This window comes from Mesitornis unicolor, unplaced genomic scaffold (genome assembly GCF_000695765.1).
Source record: "Mesitornis unicolor isolate BGI_N332 unplaced genomic scaffold, ASM69576v1 scaffold102, whole genome shotgun sequence".
Taxonomy (NCBI): Eukaryota; Metazoa; Chordata; class Aves; order Mesitornithiformes; family Mesitornithidae; genus Mesitornis; species Mesitornis unicolor.
Window position 1 is genome coordinate 1 of NW_010169610.1, and position 23,020 is coordinate 23,020.

Sequence of the window (23,020 nt, forward strand, 5' to 3'; positions counted from 1 at the left end):
AGTCACTGCGCTGGAGAGGGGCCAGCACCTCTTTGCCAAAGTTTGGCGTAGGAGTTTAAAACCCATCCCCAAATACTCACCCGATTGCTCTCTCTCGGCTCTCCCGAGTCCCAGCAAAACTCTGTCTTTGGGCTCATCGAAAGAATAAGAAAATAAACCGCAATGTGGGAACAGAGCCATCGCTGTGACCTTTCCATCCAAGAGTGTTTGCGAAATACTACTCAGTGGCTTGTTTCGAAATATTTGGTATATTCTTACACTGGGTGTGTAGTGAAGTGCAAATTTGATGCTGTCTACTGCTCAGACTGTGGCAGTATCTTTAAACACATTTTACACAAGTTATTTATTGACTGCTTGAAGGAGTACTTAAACTCCGGGTTCAAGGGTAGAGCAACGCAAATTCATTAGGAAATGTGGGGCAAAATTTAGATTTGCCTCATTCTGGAGGCTCATTGATGTCTACAGGGTGGTGAGAGCCTGTTAGGTCCTTACAGCTGCAGCCTGGTCCAGTCCTCCATGGTGGAAATTGATGTTTTGGCAACTAAGTGACAGGAGAGCTGAGGGCCACGTGCTGGCTAAAAGTCTGTCTGTGTGACTTTGGTGGCACTTGTTGAGCTGGGCTGAAGGGTGATGGGTGATGTCTGTGGGAGAGAAAACACCATTCAGCCTCACAGCAGGCTGCCTGTGCCATTTGTGTTGCAGAATGGATGAGAACTACATCCTCTTGCCACACGGAGTCAACTTCCAGGAGGCAATTTTCCCGGACACCCAGGAGAACAGGAGGATGTTTGCCAGCCTTTTCCAGTTCTCCAACTGCTCGCAGGCGCAGCATGTCCTGAGCTTCTCCAGTGACTGGGAGATCCAAGAGGACAACCGGGTAAGGGATTTTTTTGCTCTCCCATGCTTGTTTTCTAAGTGGGCACAGGCATTCCCATGTCATTTGCAAAAGTATATATGTGAAAGCAAGCGCAGCAAGTCCCTGATTTTCCTGGTCCTTTGGTGGTGTCATTGGCAAAGGAACACATTGGTGGTGAGATATTAAGCTCTGTTTTCAAAGCTGACATTTCAAAGTGTTAGCATTTTAACTTTTCGTGGACTTGAGCAAAGTTCGGTTTCCACATGTTCATGGGCAATAGGTTGGAAACCAACGTTGCTTATGATCCTGTTCTACTCCAACCTGGTTTTGCTGTTTGCAGACCGTATACTTAAACTTCAGCTGAAATGTTCAGGAGCAGAGCTTTGCTTTTATACTTCTGTGTTCATCTGATGTAGCAAGAGCAGTGCCTGGACCATGACAAACTGTAAGGGGTTATTCTTGCTTAACTCCATATAACAGCATAAACATCTACTTCTGAACCAGTCGCCCTAAGCTGTCTCTGTAGCAGCTGGGGAAAAACAGGCTCTTGAGGGCACGAATCGTCTGAGCGAACGAGGGCATGGTTCGTCTGAGCGACGCCAGCACCTACTTCTGTACAAGCTGAATGAAATGCCTCTTTCTCCTCTCAAGGGAGGCCACAATGAGGAGGTCACTCTCTGGGCAATCCTCTCTTAAGAAAGTACATTTTTAGTATGGGAAGTCCAACGATGCCTTTTGTTAGTGGCTTCTGAGCCCCTTTATGGGACTGCAGTGTGTGTAATAAATGCAGGATTTTAATAAATACTTCCTTGGCAGCGAGAAGCAACCTGCAGTTATGTGTGTGCATGTTCTGGATGTGCATATACATGGGCAACAGTGGAACCTGGAGGGCTGTTTCAGTGCCAAACCTTGTTTTATGAAGCTAGTGGTTTCTACTGGTAGCCGAGAACATTTTAAGCTTCTCTTTAGGTCAGGATGGGCAGGACATGTGTCATTGCTTGCATCTTCTGTGGATTCATCCAAGGCACAATATTTATGTGCAGCAGCAAATGCAGCAGTAGCTTGTTTGGGACATGGGTGGAGGGAGCTTGGTAGCTGCCCAAACCTTTTCCCTTCACCAGCTAGCTGACTGCTACTGTACAAATTTTGAGCTGCTGTGTGGCCGTCTGGCCAGTGACACAACCCCACTGCCTGGGATGTCCTGTGAGCACATGTTTTTTCACTGCTGATATTTTGGGGAGGAAGTGGGGAACAGTGATGTTTATATTTGGGGGCAGCAGTAGGAATTGATGTTTAAGAGAAAATGAATTATCTTACAATTAGATCACAGAGCTGTAACCGTGGCTGGGGAGGAAGGAGGAGGTGGAGAGCCCTGGTCCCAGCCCTGCCTCCTCCCTCCCCAGTGCCCGAAGCAATGTATTTGGCAAGTAAAGGCACTGCTGCTGCCAAACCCACAGATTTTGCTCTGGGGGAGCAAAGTGACATTAGAGGACCACCAGCTCCAACTCCTGGTGTCTGTTTGTGCTTCTGCACTGTTCATTTAGCTGCACTTAGTGAAATGTAAGGGATCTCAGTGAATTGGTGCTTGTTTCTGCCAGCAGTGAATCTTGCTGGTTAGTTTTAATGGAAATCACCAGGCAGAAACCCCCAGGGTAAGTTGGGGCAACCAAAAGCAGACGTATCAAAAGTGCATGTCAGCTGTTGCAGTCTTTGACCCTGTGCAGCTGTGAGCAGATTAGGGGGGGATTAGAACTGCTGGTCACACAGACCGGGGCTGGGGGCTTTACATACTTCAACACCCACCAGGAGTGAGTAAATTCAGTGCAACTGATGGACACTTTGTCTCCCCTTCCTAATGAAAAGTAAAAGCTTCCTCTACGCCAGTTAAAATTAGCTGGGGCTGACTGTGCTCCCATTCAGCTCCTGCATCTGTGCCTGCCGAGCCCAGTGCCGGCTCCTGATGCCTGCATGCCCCAGCCTGGGGAGGGGATGGTGTTTCTGGCTGCCATGGTGTTAGGAATTTATTCCCCAGCAATTCCCAATGCAGGAGCCCATGTCCAGGGTGCAGCTTTCTTTAGCGTTTTGCTCCTCTCTTTGCCTTGTCACATCCAATGCTGACTTTCCCAATCACACTGCATCTGCTTGCATCCCATCAGTGTGAACAATTTCCATTTCCAAATGCTGTCCTGTATTGACTCCTGAGCCAAAACCTGTGATGTGTGCTGACTTTGTGGCACAGAAAGTGAGTATTTCTTGGAGCATTATTCTTGAACCTTTTTGGAAAAGAGGCTTTTAGGGAGCCTGGGAACATCCACAATGGTGTCAAGTTGTGAAGAACCATGGGAGAAAAGGGTCTTCTGATGAGGCTCAGACCATAGTGAGGAGTCAGGACTCTCACTAGCTGCTGCTAACTGACATAAATTGCTATTTTAAATCCATTAAGGATGTTTTATGCAGTCAGAAGGAAGAGATTGAGATGCTGAGATCCTCAGAGCAGAAGACAGCTGGGGTGAAGGTCTGGTTCCAGGAGTCAGTAGCTAAGGTCTTGCCTCCTCTTTTGGAGACAAGTTTTGGAGTGAAGCAGTGATGAAATCTCCTGCTTACAGCTGGATCCTATACTCCTTTTGAATCCCTGTATTTGCTTATGGCCTTGTGCCCTACCCTTGATATATTTCTGGAGTGGACATTTTAAGGGAGAATTTAGCATTGGAAGCACATGCAGTTGCAATGAATAATTTGTGTCTGTAGCTCTGGAGTGCTCAGCCAGAAGATGAGTGAACCCCACGACGGGTGAATGTCTCATGGCTCCTTCTTCTCCGTGCAGCACACATGTCTGATGACATGAAAGAGAGCAAAGAGATGTGCAGGAACATCTTGGTGCGCTGGAATGCACAACCTGCCCTTTCCATCACAGGAAAACCCTTTTTATTTTCAGAAAACCCCATAGCACATGGTGAAAGGAGGCCAGACCCAAGGCATATCTTGTTGGAGATAATACATTCCTCACCCTGGGCCTGCTGCTGTTGCTGAAGCTGATTCCAGCTGTGTTTTTAAGCCCCTTGCCGTCTGGGCTGAGGGCCAGACACTGCTTTCTGTAGTTTTCCAATAAACCCACAGTCTCATAAATTCACTCAGGTGCTTGTTCTGGCCACTCTGGAGAGCGACGGTAGCTCCGTCTGGTGTTTCTGTAGGCATTTGCATTTTGGCTTCCAGGTTTGCAGAGGCAGCAATTAATTGGGCTCCATCCCGACTGCTCTCACAGCCCCTCAGTGATGTCTGCAGACTTCATGCTTTACTCTGGCTTGCTGTTGCACCATTTCCCACAAGGTTGTTGCTAAAGCTCCAAGTTCCCACCAGGTTTGGGGTTGGAGCTGGGTTTGTAACGTGTGGCTGCAACTTCTCGCAGAGCAAGAGGCCCCCTCTTGCAGCACATCACAGCTACCTGGGTCCCAGGCTTGGCCCAGCCCCAGAGCTGCTGTTGATGGAGATAATAACTGCAGTAAAGCTCCTTTTTTCCACTTTGGAGTTACAGTTTTAGTCAATTCTTCCCACCCTCTGCCCCTGGGAGAAATGCAGTATTCACCTATCCAAGGAATCTTGCAGACACAGCAGTTTCTTTTAATAAGGTGCTTTTATTAAAGAAAAGAACAATTAAGAAGTAATAAAAATCTGATTAAAACTCTTAAAAGCTCCATGTTTTTACCCAAGTCTCATGTTGACCCCCTGAGGGAAGACACACAGACATATCAAAGAGTTTGCAAAGTCTGACAGCCTCCTATGTGGGCATGCCAGGCTGTCCTGTGCTCACAAATCCCTGTGTGCCACCCAGTTATTCCCCAGTGCAGCTGGCAATGCTGGTGTTTCATTACTGATGCTTTTAGGGAGCAGCCTTTGTGTCTTTTCTTGGTCAAAAGTTGTCCAAGAGGTCATATTTTTTTTTGCAGATGGGAATAAGCATTTGGTGGTGCAGCCATCATCATTTTCCAGGATGAACAGAGGGAATAGGAAAATCCTGAAGGCCTGAAGAGCATCCGTACGTGCCAATGCCTCTTTCTCATGACAAACATTTCTTACAGCTGAGTGATAAATGACACTTTTCCACACTGTTTGATTTCTACTTGCTCAGGCTGGGAGGTCAGAATAGCCCCTGAGGTTTCCCCCCTCTCACAATGCTAAGCCTGGAGGTGATGAGTGGGTTGGGACTGAAATCTTGCTCCCTTGCACAATTTTACCATTTCAGTGCAAATCTAGAGGCTGTAATTTCTCCTCCTGTCTTGGCCTTTTGCAGAGTGGTGCAATCTCATAAGTAAGACCTCATTGCCTTGTCTGCACGTGAAAGATTACACCGAAGTGACTCAGGGTCTGATGATAACAAGGTCTATAGAAGTGTCTAACAGTGCTTGACGTTGTTCAGAGGAGCTTTAACTCCTGGTTTTATCAACAGGTTCATAGGAAAATGTGGTCTTTTGGCCTCAGTTCCAGGTTTTTGTGAGCTGCAGAGGTGCTCACAATCCGTGGCTGTGGGGTAGTGCTTCTACAGGGCACCTTCCTCCCCTTCTTTTGACATGGGAGAGCTGCAAAACGGCCCCATGTGCATCATAACAAGGAATTAACAGCAGCGTGTCACACTGATCATGGGCAGCTGTGAGAGCACTAGTGCTGTGATAAAGCCCACGGAAATTAAGGAGTCAAATAACTTCAATTAAGCTTGGTGAGATTGCAGGGGGAGATAATATCTTTTATTAAGCCTCTCTCCCAAGCATTGCCTCTTCTCTCAAGCATCAGAGCCACAACCACGCTGTTACTTCAATTGATTTAGATGAACGGACTTGCCTTCTGAGAGACATCCAGAGATTTATCTGGGTAATAATTAAGCTTTTATGAGAGTAGTCAGTGTCCCAAATAAAAAGCAAGGTAATTAGTGGGTTAGCAGTGCAGTCTACAAATATCTGGTTAGCATCTCTGGGCCTTGGTCCCCTTCTCCAGTGGCATTTTGGCTGCTGTAACAACTTGATGACCTCATTAGGACACCTGCAAGGCTGTGGAGCAGATGAAAAGAGAACTGGATAAGAAAAGCAATGTAATTGCATAAATGGCCTTGCCATTATTATGCAAAGCAAAAAGTTAAATTAAATTACATTCTTCCTCTGCAGAAGTAGAGGAAACAGTTTCAGAACTATTTGTAATTTAGCAACAGCTGTGTGCATGAACTGGGAGCCCCTGGGCTGAATCATTCCCTGAACCCACCTGTGGGCAGCAGCACATTTGCTCAGTAATGGTCCCAGCCTGTCTCTTCCTTGAAGCTCTCAGCCAGGTGGATGGTAGTGGGTCTCATTCAGGGACACTTTTACAGAACCATAGAGGCTTAAATCACAAAGAAATAGCCTCTTACACACAAAAGCTCTTTGGGCTACCAGAGAAGGGCTTGCTCACATGACGTTTGCTGTGGGGTACCTCTTTTGATCTATTTTCCCCGGGAACATGGCCCTGGAAACGGGAAAATAAGAAGGAAACTTGAGGAAACCTCCATAATTTTTCTGACTGCCCTGATTTGGAGCCTGGACAGTGATTAAATAGTAACATGGCTAGATAGCTGCTGGAGAGATGCCTGTGGCAGCTCTGGAGAGGGCCCAAGCTGCCTTGGATGCAGAGACCACAGCTTTTCCTGCTGCGGGTGAGAATTACATTGATGATGCTGAAGGTGACTCCACCATGTGAATTGCACAAAGCCTGGCCACTAGAAAAATAAGCTGACTGTAATGGATTTCAGCTGAAATTTCATCCATGGTATCCACCAAGATAAAATAAAAAAGCAAATTGGTTTTTATCTTTTAGAAGTTCAGAGCTTCTGCTCTTGAGGGTTTCCCTCTCTGCTCTAAGTGCTGAGCGAGGAATAATAGGACTGGAAAATGCAAGTCATGGAGTCCAGAGCCATTTCAGGGGAAGGACTGATCTGGAAAAGAGCAGGCAGCATCCTTGCTTCGTTAGAACAGTTTTATTTAGTTCCCATGTGCTGCTCTTTTGTGTTTACTTATGGCATGAGCCACATAAAGGATCCTCCCTTCTCTGGGCCTGAGGCTCTAGGAAAACAGAAAATATTCTCAGTTCAAAACTGCTACATGGCAAAGGCAGGGCAAAAAGACCTTGAAATAGATGAGAGTAATGTTCAATATGTAGAGGTTTGAAAATCTTATTTTACATTTTGTTTCTTGTCCTGCCATTTGTTAGAAGAGTTGTTGCTCCATTAGCCTAATGGCATGGTAGAAAATGTACATTGCTTCTGGGTTGTTTTAACAGTGATTTACAGCGCTTTTGTTTTCCTCCCAGAAACCCACCCAGAGTGCACCCTTTTCCTATGGTCTGTGTTTAATTTGAGTACATGTAAGCAATATTAGATGAAATGGAGAACTGCTGACAAGTGTCTGGGATGAGGTGAGGCCATGAGACAGTTGATATATTTGGGTAACATCCCCAGAAGTCTTTTGGCATAGAAATGGCATTGACTCATTTCCAAATCTTCCCACCCAGCCTGTGGTAGGGGACTCTTGGAGGTCTGACTGGCATCTTCCTATCAGTTTTCTGTCTACCCACGTGCACACAGGTTGCTAAAATACAGAACAAAAGATCACGGAGGAGAATAGTCTAATCCATGGGACATTTCCATCGCATATGGTCTGACTTATTTTTATAGCACCCAGAAGGTGTCCTGAGCACTTTCCAGAAGAGAAATGAGGAAATATCTTTATTTTTACAGTGTCTCTTGGAGGTACTTTATTTCTGTATCATAAGCCAGGTTGACTGGCTGCTGTATACCGTGCAGGAGGGTTGACCTGAGGTGGCATGGGAGCCTTGAATTTGATGAACCTGAGTTCTTGTCCTGCTGGCAGCCACGACCAGTGGGGATCTGCCAAGGTGAGGCTCCCGCTTAGCACCTCCTGGTACACACGTGGGTGGAGGACAAGGTGAGGGGAGTCCCATATCAGTACCCTAGCTCCTAGGGGATAAATCTGGACCAACGTGCTCCCTCTCAACTGGTGCAGGTTACTCCAAAGCACAGCTCTCTCTGGCCTATGTATCAGACACATCCAAGTACATGATATCCTTAAAAATATCTGGTTTCTAGCCCGCTGAGCAAGGAAATGCCTAGGCAGCCACGGATATATATGTGTATGTGCACGGCTGCCTCCTCTGAAGGTGGAAATGGCACTCCTTCCAGGAATTGGCAGTGAATGAAGTCCCACATGGCTCCAGGCTGCTTTTAATTATCCAGAGCCACACTTTCAAGAAGTTCTGCCAAATGCACTAAATTGTTCTGGATTTCATACCATGAGGCTACCTCCTACTGTACATGAACTTTCTGGTGGGCAGGCATCTGACCTCAGCCCCGGAGCAACTTTTTGGCTTCTGGTCTGGCTGCTTTGACCATCACAGTGGTGGGAAAATGCTGGTGGCCATGGAGAGAGCTGGTGGTGGTGGGCCTAGCTCTGCACATTGAGAGACACAAACTTGGGACTGGAGGGACCCTGTTGTGCCTCCTGTGTTTTGGAGCCAATGCTGCCTGGAGGGGTGCTATACCCTTGGGGTTTTAAGCCTGGAGGTGGTTGAAAGACTTCCAGTGGTGCTGCTAAACACAAATCCTGCTGCAGTGCTTGTTTAGCTGGACAAAGGTTTTTTTGGAAGCCCCCAGCCACTGACTCTTAGCCAAGGGCTGAAGCAATGTGTTTTGGAAAGATGCATCTACCTGACTGGGGCTAACTCCATAGTATGCAGCACAGGTAGAGTATTGCTGCTGTTGTCTCAGGGTAGATAGGAGAGATGGGACTTCCATTAAGCTGGTCACATTTCCTCTGTGTTAGCAGAGAAATGGCCAAGAGAAGAGATATCTCTCTCTGATGAGGGCAGTGGAAAGTTTGAAGCTTACGCCCGTGAGCACCTGCATGTGAAGGTGGGCTAGGAATTGTAGCAATGTAACAAGGTGGTCCTCTTGTCCATATCCTCTGGAGGATAAGGGAGGAATAAGACATGAGGGGGCCAAGGCTGACTTCGGTTCCTCGTCTCCCCTGTATGTGCACTTTTCAGTGATTCTGTTGCTTTTCTGGCCCATCTTTCTATTCATGACCTCCTCAGTGTGGTAAGGTGAGAGAGGACATCCCACAACACATAGACTGGGAAGGATGAAGGTACTGGTCAGTGAGGGATGCAGCTGGTGGAGAACTGGGCAATTACTGGAGCTGGGAACTGAAGGGGTACAGGGCAACACGTGCTTGAAAGCACTTCTGTCCGTGGCCAAATCACCTTCCTTGACACCAGTTCCTGTACTCATGGTGCTGCCTTGGGTATCTGGGACTTGGCCTCCAAGGAGAAGGGTTGAGGCTGATGTTCTTGTAAGGTAGATGTATTATCTTACTAACCTGAGGCAAAATAAAATGTGCGGTCCAAAGAAGCAGATCATGGGTGTTTTTTGATCCACTCATGCTAATTAGTCATCATTATCCCATGATCTTCCAAACTTACAGAGCGGAAGTACTGACTTAGCCTTAGAGCTACTGGAAGATGCTCAGATATGTCTCCTGGCATCCCACTCACAGTAACCCACTGGGACTATTTCAGTGCTTTTGGTTGGGTTGGGAACAGAATGAGGAAACAAACACCTGAGCTGGGTTCATCTGGCTCTTCATGAGCTTGGATTCTCCTAGACCTTGGTTTGAGTCAGCTGTTTTGGGGAATACATTCAAGAGTGAGTCTCATGACTGAGTGCCATGAGTAGCCAAAATGAATGAGGGAGGTTCCCAAATTCTGTGTTGTTTAGCCGAATTATGGGAGCCACCAAGCCCTTCTGTAAATCTGCAAGTCTGTAGATGTGTTAGGTGGTTTTGTGTGTGCAAATCTGTGCTTTGTGTTGGTCAGCAGCTGGGAAGGATGATCCATGTGGACCAAGAGTCCTGGGCCAGGGTCTGTCCTTGATGCACACACTGTTACCACAGGCACTGTGGGCAGAGCTGGTCTTTGGTTTAGTTGCTGGCCTCAGTCAACCCTGAATCCAGGGAAAAGTATTTTCTTTCCACTATCTTTCTCCTGACCTGTGAGATAGATACAGAAAAAGATGGAGCAAAACGTTTATTCAAATCAACAGCCACCAAAATCCAGCTGGCAGCTGGCAGACAAGACACGTGTAATGCTGCCTGTAACTGGATCAGCCATTGAGCTTGAAGGGAGATGAGATCTTTCAATTTGGGACATATTTTCTCCCAACCCATGCATTTTGGTGTTTATTTTCATGAATGGCAAGCCAAGTTGGCTCCGAGGCAGAGGTAGTTCAAATCCCTAATGGAAGCGGCAGATGGAGCCTTTTAAAGCCCGTCCTGCCTCTGCCAGCCAAGCGCCTTTCCAAATTCCCCCGGAGAAGCATCTTTGCCCCATTGTGCTTGACCAGGAGCAGCCATGCGGTGCCAGGCTTGGCTTCACCACCACCCTGGAAGCATGAAGCCCCTCGCCACAGCTAATGCAAACTGACAAACCAGAGCGGCTGGTTTCGGGGGACTGGGAGTATTCGGTTTCAGTGTGACCAATTGCAGCTGGTTGCTGCTCAAATCATTGCAGGTGCCTCTGGCAGCTGATGCGGTGTCTATCTCCTTTTGCTGCCCCAACTTGCGGGTTTTTTTGGAAGAATGCTGGTACAACTGTTAGCCCAGTTATCTGTAAAATGAATGATGGTGGAGAAAAATATACTGAGGGAGAAGCAAGTTTCCATTACACTGTATAATGTGAAGGGGAAATAATATGGCTTGAAATCCAGGTCTGAATTTCTGCTCAAAAAACTTAGGAACAAGCAAGCAAAAAAAAGTATTTCCTGAGATCTGAAAGCACTTAATGGACTTGTTCTGCAGTATTTTTGCATTTCCTAGATCAGTGAGGAACCAGCAGAAGTACTAGCTACTGCAAGGAGGAATGTCAGTATGAGGCAATGTATTGAGGCAAGATGTGGGACAAAAATGAAAGATAGTACTTATATGCTAACATCCTCAAACTGACGCATCTTCTCCACCATGCAGGGGTAGCAGGAGAACTGTTCCCATTCTGCAGATGGTAAAAGTGAGGCAGGCGTGTTAGGCTCTGCATCCCAGTGGAGACAATTGTCTTTGGTCCAGGATTTATCTCCACTGGGATCAGAAACAACTGCCTGAAGACTTTTTCTGTTTATAAACTTACTCATCTAAGTCCTGTACCCTTCCCCTTCTCTCTCCGTGTCTTCCAGCCTTGTTGCACAGGCAGTGCCATACTTTGAGTAAGGAGATATGTTTGGACAGGTGACACGTGAACAACTGGGGCTTGATTGTTTATTCAAAACAAAGTGTGTTGGTGGTATGAAGCCTGGCTTCCTTCTTCAGGTGGGTGGTGACAGGTGTCCTCTTCATTGCCTCAAAATGTGATGAGTTTATCACCTCCATTTGTCTTCACTGTATACCCATTTCAGAGCACACTCATTTGTTTGGCTTGGGCAGGGTCTGAACACAACTATATTTTTTGGACGTTTTTGATTATGTTTTTTATTTTGGAAAAAACTTCAGTTAGTTGCTTAACTGGATGCTAGTCGGGGAGAGAAAGGAAGGAAAGTCAAAATGGAGGAACAGCTTGTACTGCTGTTGGCTGAGGATAGGAGTATAAATTCAGATACTGTAAGTCCCCATTTCCATTACATGGGGAAAGAGGTCCTGTTCAGACCCTTTGAAGCATGAACATAGCAGCCACATCTACTCAAAATCCCCCATTTCACTGCAGAGCAGGAAAGCTCTTTTCCACCTTAAAGGCATCATCTTGGGATGTGGAAGAGGAGGGATAATGCGGAAGAGACTTAGCCACAGCACCCGTGGGGGACCTCTACCAAATCCCAGCCCGTGCTTTAAAGGAGCTCTGAGGTCTCAGAAGGGAGGGAGAGAGTTTATTCGTGGTCTATAAAAGATGCCTTAAAGTGAGGATCTCTGTGTACCTGGCTTATCTGCAGGAAGGAAACAGGCAGCTTATTCTTGGTCTGTAAGCACCCCTCTTGGGGATGTAGAGACAAAGAAAAAATAACAGAGATGTAAACGAGAGAAATTTTCTAAAAAAGCAAAACATGGAAATAGGAAATGAGGAAATAATTCACCAAAATGTGTAGCCAACTAATGTGATGAAATCTCCATCATTTACAAGGCTTAGGTCAAGGTGGGAGATTGCAGTGGGTCTCTTAGCCAGAAGATGACACTCACCTTTAGCTGTCTGCCTCTGGAGCAAAAACCTCATTGCATAGGTCATTACTTGGCATTTTGAAACATGCTCTGTCCACGTCCACTTCTTATTCCTCAAACTGGATAGCTGTGGTAACTTGGTGTGACTTGGTCCCTCTGGAGAGGGTTTAAATCCACCCACTGTGGCTGAGCAGCTTTGGGAGGTACGAGATCACATCCACAGCTCACCTCCATCAGCTGAATTTGAAAAGACAACCTGAAGGTGAGTTTTTTAAAAAATCACTTGCAAGTTCCCCAGGCCCTTCAGACAGCTGCAGCTGAGCTGGACATGAATGCTGATGGTGGGAAAAGCCTGTGGATTGGAAATGACGAGGTTTAAGAAAACTCCAGGGAAGAGTTGTTACTACCATCAGTGATTGGGTTTCTGCCCTTTTACATGTTTTTGGCTCAGGCACATTTTGTCTGAGTTCAGTGAACACTTCACAGTCTGTCCCTTGAAATCCTAATTGAGCCTGTGTTTTCTTAAGTCTTGATTTCAAAGGGCAGGGGAGCAAATGTGATTCTTGGTTCTTTTCCCAAAGGTGCGGAACCATAGATTAAATGTATCCTGGAAGTAAGATTTTATGCTCAAATCTTTCCCGCTGTAATAAAAATGGCTCAAAACCACATTCAGTGACAAAACCCTCCTATATTTAACCCATGTCTAGAAGCAGCTGAAATACTGACGGGAAATGTCCTGGTGCTTCCAAGCCAGTGGCACTCTGGAGCTGCTGGAACGCATTCTGCTCCTACGGATGATCATCAAGAAACACATTGCAGATGTTGAGGATTTGAAGGAGCTGGCCCCTTCCATCACAGCCTCAGGACAGAAAAGGGCTAAAACCAAAATGCCAGACTGGAGGCATCCCTGAGGCATTTGTCTGCCTGTTCTGTGTCCGGATTTCAGGACTGACCTCTGGTTTGGTTCCTGCTCATTGTCAAAAATGTCTGAAATGGGAGAAGCCTCCTGTGGTCCCTGCTAATGAAGTGGTGTTTATCACGCTCTGGTAATTGCATTTGCTATGGTATTTATAGCATTTCCTATGTTTTGAAACTGAGAGACCTCAGGCTTGCCCAGGGCTAATTGAGTACTCTAACCTGCTCCTAAGTCCACACGAATCTTTAAACATTAACATGCTCATTGGCAGTGTCCGGCTTGGTCTTAACCCCACCAATACTGAGCTGAGAGCATGGCTATTGCAGTCTTAATGTTTGCTTTCAATATTACCAGGACAGTAGAGTGGCCCTTCCTCTACAAATCCTAGCGAAATCTCCTCTCCTCTCCTCTCCTCTCCTCTCCTCTCCTCTCCTCTCCTCTCCTCGCAAGTGCTGACATGTGGAAAATGGAAGAATTCCTTCAACTTTGATGTCCACAGAGCAGTGATGCCAGAGTAGATTAATTTTAACAAAAAGCCTCTCCCTCTCCCTCTCCCTCTCCCTCTCCTCTCCATGAAGCCAACTTGGTGTCATTAGCAGTTGCACCCCTGGGTGAGAATCAGCAGCCAGACTGCAATACCTGCCTTTACGGGAGCAATTCTACTACCTGTTGCCATGTGAGATGCCATGGGAGATCTGAGAGATAGGGCACAAGACCAAGAAGAGTAGGAAATGTGCTGTTCATCACCTGAACATCACCTTCTCCAGTGGCAGCTGGAGCACACATGGGCATTTCAGGTGGCACTAGGTGTCACAGGGTGGGCAGCTGCATCATACTTAGTTGTGTTTAATTACGAGAATTGATTTTTAAATATAAGAATTGCTAACAGGAATACTGCTTACAGAAGTGCTTGAGAAAGGAGAGCTGTGTGATACCAGCATTGCATCCTCTGCTTTGCAGCACTGATGCTTTGTCCATGCATAAATTGATACTGAAGTGACAGGTTAATGAATGGCTTGTGGCACATAAAACATGATGGGGGATTAGTCCAAATATTGAGACAGGTTCTTCCTGTGACCCCGGTTGTGGTTGCAGTGTCCACTGCATTCAGTATTCCTGACTCCTTCACTAGAGCAGCACAGTGGTTTGGAAATCCATGCCCAGCACAATATGTAAGTTGAAAGAGTTCCCATGTTGAACCCGTGATAAGGGTAGCTCTGCAAATAACCTGTTTCAGATTCTGCTTGACTTTTGGGTGAAGACAATATATTAATGTTGCAGAAACAGAGCTCACTTGAGCTCACATTGTGGTCTGACCTTGGCCTGTATGGACCTACTAGGGTCTAAAAGGGACTGATGTGGTCTTGGACCATTTATACTGACCGTGATTATGGCTTTGCCTCACCACCTGCTCTTCCTGGATATAGTAGTTCTGGGCTACAGGCTTCAGTGGATTCTGGAAAAGTCCAGAGCTTGAAACAAGCACTGCAACCTGCCTGGGGTCCTCCTTCCATGTCTATTGCTGTGTTGAGCAGGTGGCTTGAATTTGGCTGGAGTTTATGGTGCATTTTGGAGTCTTTATCTTCTAGCTTATAAAGCTTTTTGGATAAGGTTTACTGAATGCGTGCAAGACATTGAGTTTTATTTTGTGGATTTAAATCCAATCTCCTAAATTACTTTAAAGTAATTCCTTGTGTTTTGAAATTCTGAACCCCCTGGCTCTGTTTTTTAATGCTTGTGGTCAGTTACAGACTGATGTAGGAAATGCTGCACAATGTGTAAATAAAGCTAAAAGCATTTTTTAAAATGGTGTTAGGAAAAGAAAAAAAAGAGGACACATGTTATCAATACTTTATCAAAAGAGAACTATGTCTCTGGTCATAGAAAGCCTTAAATTTCAAAGCTTGCAGCAACAACCAGAATAAGCTTTCCAATCCAGGTAACATTGTTGGAACCATCACGTAAGACAACTTTTTCACATGGGGCTCTCTCAATTACTACAACATTGATTTTAGGGCTTTTTCTATTTGGTCTCCAAGTATATAATCTAGATGGGACTCTGAACATATTTTTTCCATGCATTTTAGGTATAAATGTTCTTTTTTAGGATTGGCTTCTTGGTTGGAATTTTTAAAGTAGCAATTGAAAGGAGTAAGGGAGTTTGTCTTCTTCAGTTATGCTCCCAAAATGTGAGTAAAGACTGAATTTTATTGCATACAGGGCTCTAAAGTGCTGCAGCCAACAGCAGAGCATAGGAGTCCTTTTGATAGTTGCTCCAGTATCAGAAGCCCTGAATTGATGCAAAATTGTGTCTTCTGAGGAAAAAGTGGAGAATACAAGTTGCGGCTACAAAACAAGTGCAAGATAAATTCTGGTTTGATTTTAAAAGTTTGAAATGGAAATCAAATTGTATTCAAGTGAAGCAGTTCATTGAGCAGTCAAATCTACTGTGCTTTGTAATGTCTACTTGGTGGAAGCAGTTTGGGACCTTGTCTCTTATCCACTGAAACTCACACTAACTTTAAGAGAAGAAGAACCATGTGTTAAGAGATGTAGTCCACTTTCTCCTCCTCCTGAGCCTGTGCCTGTAATTTAAGAAGTGTGTAATCCGTGGTTGTAATGGAAGAAGTTGGTGTTAGGCACTTCGGGCACTTTTGACCTGGAGGAAGCTAAGAATGCTCTGCAGAAGAACCAGCCAAGCCAACCACAATGTTTCTTCTGTTTGTGGGGTCTGAACAGAGGATTTCTCCATGCCAGACAGAGGACACATGCTTTTGTGGAAAACTCTCTGTTTCTGGAAGAGAAAAAGGGCAAGAGATAGGGTTGTCTCTTGCAACAGTAGCATGGTGCCTGAAAGATACCAACAGTCCTGGAAAGATTTGCTCTAGTCAGGAACTAAAACAGTGTATCAGTTTATATTGCCTCAAACTATTATTTAGAATTTGTCCTTCCTTACATGGCCCCATTTCTGAGGAGATCTGATCTTGGAAGTAGAGAATCCAAGCAGATCTAAGAAGCTTGGGCATCATCTTTCTAAATTAAAGGATCAATCAGCCTAGTAGTTGCAGTTGTCTCAAGGCTTGGTGACCCCTTGAAGGGAACAGTAAGTCATACTGTATTTAACATGAAGGCCTAGCAATCCTGTAAAATTACTTTTCAAGGACCATATTCCATTGATGGCAAAGAAGAATGAAGCAAGGAGGAAGGACACAAAGTCCATGGACTGAGAAGAGCAAGTGTGATGTGAAAGTCAGGTTGCCTATGGCTGGTACCGGTACCCCATCAGTGGTGACCTAGGGTGATGGTACAGGCATCTGTGCCTAATGTCTGGTTATCAGGTAATGGTGAGCTACAGAGCTGAAATGGTCCTTGCCACCTGCTTGACTGTGAAACAGCTGAAATGAACCAATTACAGCAGGTTTTTTCACATACAGTGCAAGACTGTTAACATTCTTCATAACCCACCTCCCAAAAAATACCCATACCAACAGATAACTAGAGCAGGTGCACAGGGAAGAGTGTAAGAAGAGGGTACTGATATATGGAGGTTTGTGCCAGTGCTTTCCCAACTTTCAGTGTTTTCAGGTGAAGGACACTCTGTGGTGGAGTAATTTCCATATATTTTTTTGTTTCTATATATTCAGTGACTTTCAGTGGATTTATCTTCAATTAACCTGCCCAGCCTTCTTTGAGAATCACCGCATTTTGGTTACCTTGAACCTGTTTCCTACTATATCATCTGTTACCCCCTATTCTTCTGCTGAAAGATGCCATCAGTCTCTTTACTCCTTCCATGGCACTGGTGATTGTGTAGACCTCTATCCTATATCCTCTCGTTGAATCATCATAGAATCACAGGATGGTTTAGGTTGGAAGGGACCTTAAAGGTCATCCAGTCCAACCCCTGCCATGGGCAGGGACACCTCCCACCAGCCCAGGCTGCTCAAAGCCCCGTCCAACCTGGCGTTGGGCACTGCCAGGGAGGGGACATCCACAGCTTCCCTGGGCAACCTGTGCCAGTGTCTCACCACTCTCATAGTGAAGAATTTCTTCCTAATATCTAGTCTAAATCTACCCTCTTCCAGTTTAAAGCTATTCCCCATCATCCTATCGCTACCTGCCCTTGTGAAAAGTCCTTCCCCAGCTTTCCTGTAAGAACCCTTCAGGAACTCATAGCACAGGACTCGGGGTTCTAGATTGTGCTAGACATCTGAACCTCAAAGGAGGTTGTTTCTGTCCTATCCTGGATAGGAATCAGCTACCACAAATGCTCAGCACTGCAAGTCCATGGGAAAAGAGGGAGTAAAGTCCCTTCCCTGACTGTCTGGGACCTCCCACTGCTGTTGCCACAGGGAAATTTCGAAGTTTTGCCTAGACTGCTGGAAGTGCCAACAGGGAAAGCAAATATTTGTGTGTAAGACTTAACCCCAAAAAGATTAAGTGCAGATGGATGTCAATGGTGCCAGCAACCTGCGAGAGAAAGTGAAAACTGAGAAGGACGTAAAAACAGAACATGGCGTGGGGGAAAAATAAAAAAGAAAGAATAAAATGTAAAACAGATTAGAAGAAAATCAAGGAGAAGAAAATTTTCAACGAGGCTTTTTCCTTTCCCAAAGAGGAGCAGCATGAAGACCAGCAAGAGGAGCACTGCAGCAGGGGCTCATCAGTGTTAGCAGCTTGGGAGGCTCCCAGGGTGAGCCCAAATTAGGGAGGAGGTAGAAATACAGCATAGGGGATGCAGCTTGGTGGGATGCTGCATGCACAGTAGATGCCTTTGAAAACTGGGAAAGGTCCTGGAGGTGATGGATATCTTGCAGGGCCTTCAGTGTCTACGTCTTCAGCTCTGGAAGTCAATTTCTAGCTGGGGAAATCGTGGTCCGTGGCAAGAGATTGGTTTTGTGAAGCTTGGCCCATGTTCTGTAAGAGGAGAGTTGTGCAGTTTGGAAAGCGTCCATCTCAGGAAAATCATAAGCGGTAGTGCTGTCTAGACTAGTCAGGAAGGCATGAACAAATAACTAGGGGAAAACTGAAGAAGAAGAAGAAAAGAAAGTGTGATTTCTCACCTAGAATTAAATTAAGATGTCAGAAAAAAAATGAATCAAAGCTTCAAAGGATGCAGACAGAAGTCGCTCTTGACTGACTTTATTCAAATGCTGTGAACCCGGTTAACAAGGAGGGAAAATCAGACATGCCTGTGATTGGACTTACATGCCACTGCTGGAAGTGGGTGGGGAGATGTGTGATAGGAATGTTACAATTAATTATTACAAATCTCTTCATAACGACTGTGTGGGCAGCGTGCAGGTGTGTGTGAGGACCTTGGCAGCCTGACAAGAATGTAATTATTGGTTATGGAATTAGAGGTGATACAGAAGCAAACACTCTTTGCCGCTTTGTCGATCAGCAAAGTGCTAATTAGCAATTGCTAGAGGCCATCGTGTTTTTCTGAAGAGGAAAGTGGTGCCTCCTTGAACACCTGGATGTGGTGTGGGTGGGAGTGTGTGGGGAAGCACAGCTTACCTGGGAGACTGCAAATACAGTGAGGATTTCTTGACTTGGAAATCAAACCAGAACTGCTCTGCCTTAAATATTTTTTTTTTTTAACCTGCAACTGGAAATTGGTAGCACTATACATCTGTATAACCCAGCTTAAATACAGTGCTTTTTTAAACTGAAGTAGATCATTAATCTTTATTTTGACAGTGATAATGATGGCCTCCCTGTCACTGAAGACATGAGTTGGATCTTTTTTCTAGGTAAGAGACCTAGCTGGGGTAATTTTCTAGGAAAGATGACCTGCTGAGGTAATTTGGTGAGCATAAGGGATACTTCTCAATAATTATATATAGGAATTCAGATCTAATCTGGTTTAAGCAGAACCAATTTTTGTTGCCCTCATTGCCCCATACTGGACCTGAGCTTTCAGCATGTTACGTTCTTGTTTGGCTAACAGAAAACTTGTGGTTTGGGGCTATACACCATGTAACAGAGAATTCAATGCCCTTGCCCCAAAGCTCATCCTTAGTGATTTGTCCTCCTGTGGGCCACGGGAAACCCTGTACAGCCATGATCACAAAGAAATCCCAGTCCCAGGAGTCTCTAAGAGGCAGCCCTGAAAGCAAGGTCAGAAGCTGTCCAAGGCACCATGTTACCATGCTCTACTATAGCTGAGGAGTCAGGGTGAGAAAAACCGTATGGAGACTGTCTTCTGAAGTCACTTCAGAACAGGAGACTTTTAAAATTCCCTATCAAATGCAATAAAACATGCTGTAGAGCAGCTTTAAAAATAAGGAAAACAAAGGCTAATGCATCTCCGTCACAACAGTGACAGCCAAGTGCTGCTTGTCAGGCCTGGGTTCCTTTCAAAATGTGCGCTGAGCCCTTTCGCACTCTTAGTGCTGTTTGCTGAAGTTTTAAGGAGATGGGAAAGCCTCCAGAAAACTGGTTCACCTCAGCTGACACTGTAAAGTTTAAAAAAAGGAGCAGGAAGGAGATTGAGGTCTGCAGCACACCACTGACCTGCCACCGGCCAGGGACGCGGCAATGCATCACGCTGGTACTGCCAGCACAGCCCTGCACTCAGAAGTGTCCAGCAGATGCTGAAAGGCTGGAATATGGCTGCTATAGGGTTTTTTTGGGGCTCCTGATGGAAATAGTGAAAGAGATTTTTGTGGTAGCCTTCAGGAAGCTTTTGACTCAAGGAGCAAAAATGCCCTGTAACACCACACTGCCTTTGAAGACATGGAAAATGTGTAACAGTGAATTGATTGTACTCTGTCAGAGCTGAGCAGAGCTGTGTCCTCTTCCTCTGAACTTCTGCAAGCCTCACAGATGCTGTGTGTGAATTATTTGTGTGCTGTAATGCCTATAGTGGTTTAATGTATAACACACACACAGGATGAAGACTGAGGAGTGCCCATCTGCGGTTGGTACAGACGTTCTTTGTCATGGCCATTACTGTAACTTCATTATTTCTTAACCAGGATTTTTAAAGTCCAGGCAAGCCACATCTGCCTCCACTGTGTCACCATACAAGATTCAAAACTCAGCTCAGAACTGGTTAGGTATAACTGTATATAACCCTTTCTTGCAATTTAACATGGAGGGGAGTTGATACTAGAAGATACTTGCCTGTCTCTTCAGGTAATGGAGAATTTATTATAGGATCCCTCTCTTTTCCTCTTCTTCTGTATGTGGTTTTATGTAGACCTCAAGAATTATGAGTCATATGTACAAAAATAAAGTAATGAGCATAAAATCTGCAGCCACTTTCAGAATTTTTTGAATAAAAGTGGCTTTGTTAGTTTAGGGTGCTGGTCTACTTTGATAAGCGGTAGAGGTGGACATTGCTTTGTGAGCTCTTCTTTCACCACTGTCTGGACTTGGGTTTAAGGATGGCCAAATGAAGAGACAAAAGGCTGCCTGCAAACCCAAGGAGGAGCATGAACTTTGGGTTTCAGCCCAGTAATTGAATCAACCTCTGTTTATGTTGGATTATCTCTTTAATTTTCTTGTTTCTTGATTACTGTTATGTGTGCATCAATTTTATTCTGATTGTCTGAAAAGGCCTTTAAATAATTAAGCTTTGAGGAAATAGACCCTGAGCAATCAAAAGTACACACAAGGATATGGCATACATGTGTTTTTCTGCAGTCTTCCCTAAATTTAAATATTCAAATTAATGACCTAAAGCATGAGTTTACACCTACCCAGCAATGATACCACTGACTTCAAAAGGCACATGTAAGCTGGTATGTGGCTCTTGCACAAACAGAAGTTTCTTTAGCTGCTATAGCATTACTTTTGATCTCCTCCTTGTCACCTTATCCAAGTTGCTACCTGGTCATGTAAGCAAGTCTTAGACTCGTTGCCCTGAGTCTATAACAGAGTAGTCACTCCCTGTCCTCTCACACAAAGGTAAAGGTGGGGGCAAATTCATTTTTTTGGCATTTCTTAGTTGATGTCAACATCTGTGGCTTTTCCTGAACTCAGTCCAGCTCTAGCCTCATGGTGTACCTGAAAATCATGTTCTGGTTGTGTCTGAGGGACTCACTTCACAGCTGGAGTATCAAAATACGTTTTAGCTGACTTTAAGGTATGGACAGTCATTAGCAGAGCTTGGAGACAGAATGAGGATCCTTATATCTACTCCTTAATTCTAGACATCTGTCTTACTTCACATGTAACTCTGAAACAGCTTTCCCTGTCTCTTTGCCTGCATTTCATGTGTGGTATTTTGGGGGGAGCTCATTACAGCCAAGCTCAAGTGTAGCCAGCACTTAGTTACAAGTGCAAACATATCATGAACGTCTGTCTTGCATTAGGATCTTTCCAGAAGGCATTAAAACACAGCCAAGGTGGCTTCACAGGCTCTGCATTCTCCCAGCACTTGGTTCAACTGTACTTAAAAAGTGTGGGAGCCTGAGAGAGTGTGGATGTCAGCACCAGTAAGGATTTGCAGTGTGTCAAGTAGATGGAAATAGGTGGGTTATTTTAGAGCCAAGCCAGCCCTCTTGAAAGCTCAAGCTTTCAAATGAAAATTCAGGGAGAGAAACGTAGCGAACTCCAGTGGTAGATGACTCTTTGGGGAGCCTCCAGCTGCTATTTCTGAGTTACAATTGCATTACACAGTCCTGGAGACCGTATTGCACATTCATCACCACCTCCTGTCTGCAGCTGAGCTGCGAGGGGCCCCATCAGCCCAGTGCCGAGACCTCTGGAGGCTGGAGCTGGCTCATCAGAAAGCTGGGGAGGCAAGTGCAAAACCAGTTGCATTGCAGGCGGTTCAATGGTTGTGAGGGTTACTGTTTGCTGAAGTTTTCCCAAGCCACGGAGATCAGGGAAAATACCTGCGGGAATAGCTGCCATCCTAGGTTTGTCAAGAAAAAGTCATGTCAAAGCAGTATGATCTCCTTCGTGGCAGGGATGGAAACATAGTTTGGCTTAGCAAATTTTGGTTTGATTCACAGAGAGGTTTTGGTGCACACCAAGTGGATTCCTCTTCAGGAAAACACAGGCAGGCTGCTCCAGACACCCATCTGATGTGCATCAACTCCTAGTGGGAACACAAAGGGTCCATGGCTGGTCCTTCATACACCTGATCTCCTTTCCCCGTCTATTTATTCCTCCCAAACACATTCAGTGTACAGATAAGTTTCTATTGCTCCAACTGACTTGCTAATGTGGATATAGCCAACGGCCCAGCCTTTTCACAGTGAGTATCACCTGAGACCTTGGGTTTCAGGCCCCCAAGTCTCACCATGGGTTTCTGGCACAAGTGGTTACTCATCTCTGCTGCCTCTTCTCTTTTACCTGCAAGCTGGTGCACAGGCAGATGCTCCAGTCACTTTACTTCCCCGGACACAGGTTGGACCATCACTGCCACATTGGCCTGACATGACAAACGTGACAGAAGGGATGGGGAAGTACAGCATTGCCCGTGGCTTAGTGAGGGATTTCTGCACCCTTTAGCTGGAAGACATGACCATAACACCTTCCAGCTGACCAGCATCGAACTGAATAGTCTCGGTGGATCAGAGCATCTTTAAGGTATCTCATCAAGGCATTTGCTCTTAAGCTTCCAAAAAGCCTGATGCCTCAAGAAAAACTCAGCTTTGTCTTGTCCATAGTCAAGTGCAACCTCTGCCTTGCTCTCAGTTTGCATCCAAAGCATTTAGGAGACACAGATCCATCAACATTTTCACCAGTTTTTAGTAAGCTGGGGCTGAGTTTCTGCTTTCTGACAGCTCTGCCTAGGGTGATGTATGTTCCTGCCCTTTCCTTCTGTGCAGGGATGGGTCTCCTCATTTCCACTGAAAACCTCCACGGTGTGGAGTCTCCTTTTATTTTGGCACATATCAGGAATTCCTTCATAAAAATCACTGAGGAGGAGAGTTGGATTTATCTTCAGATTTTATAACTTGGCTAAAAAAATCTGGCTGCAAGCTAAAACTTAACACATAGATCTCAGCCAGGAAATAATTTAGTTTCTCTCCTTCCATCAAAACAGCAAACAACTCTTTC

General features: G+C 45.3%; 1 protein-coding gene across 1 annotated transcript in view; it reads left to right on the forward strand.

Annotated features, from left to right (window-relative positions):
• Window positions 1-703: 703 nt before the first annotated feature.
• Window positions 704-23,020, forward strand: part of CCDC3 (coiled-coil domain containing 3) — a 36,274-nt gene continuing 13,957 nt past the window's right edge. Inside the window, exon 1 of the mRNA XM_010179376.1 lies at window positions 704-877. Coding sequence (XP_010177678.1) covers window positions 704-877 — 174 coding nt within the window. The remainder of the gene's footprint in view (window positions 878-23,020) is intronic.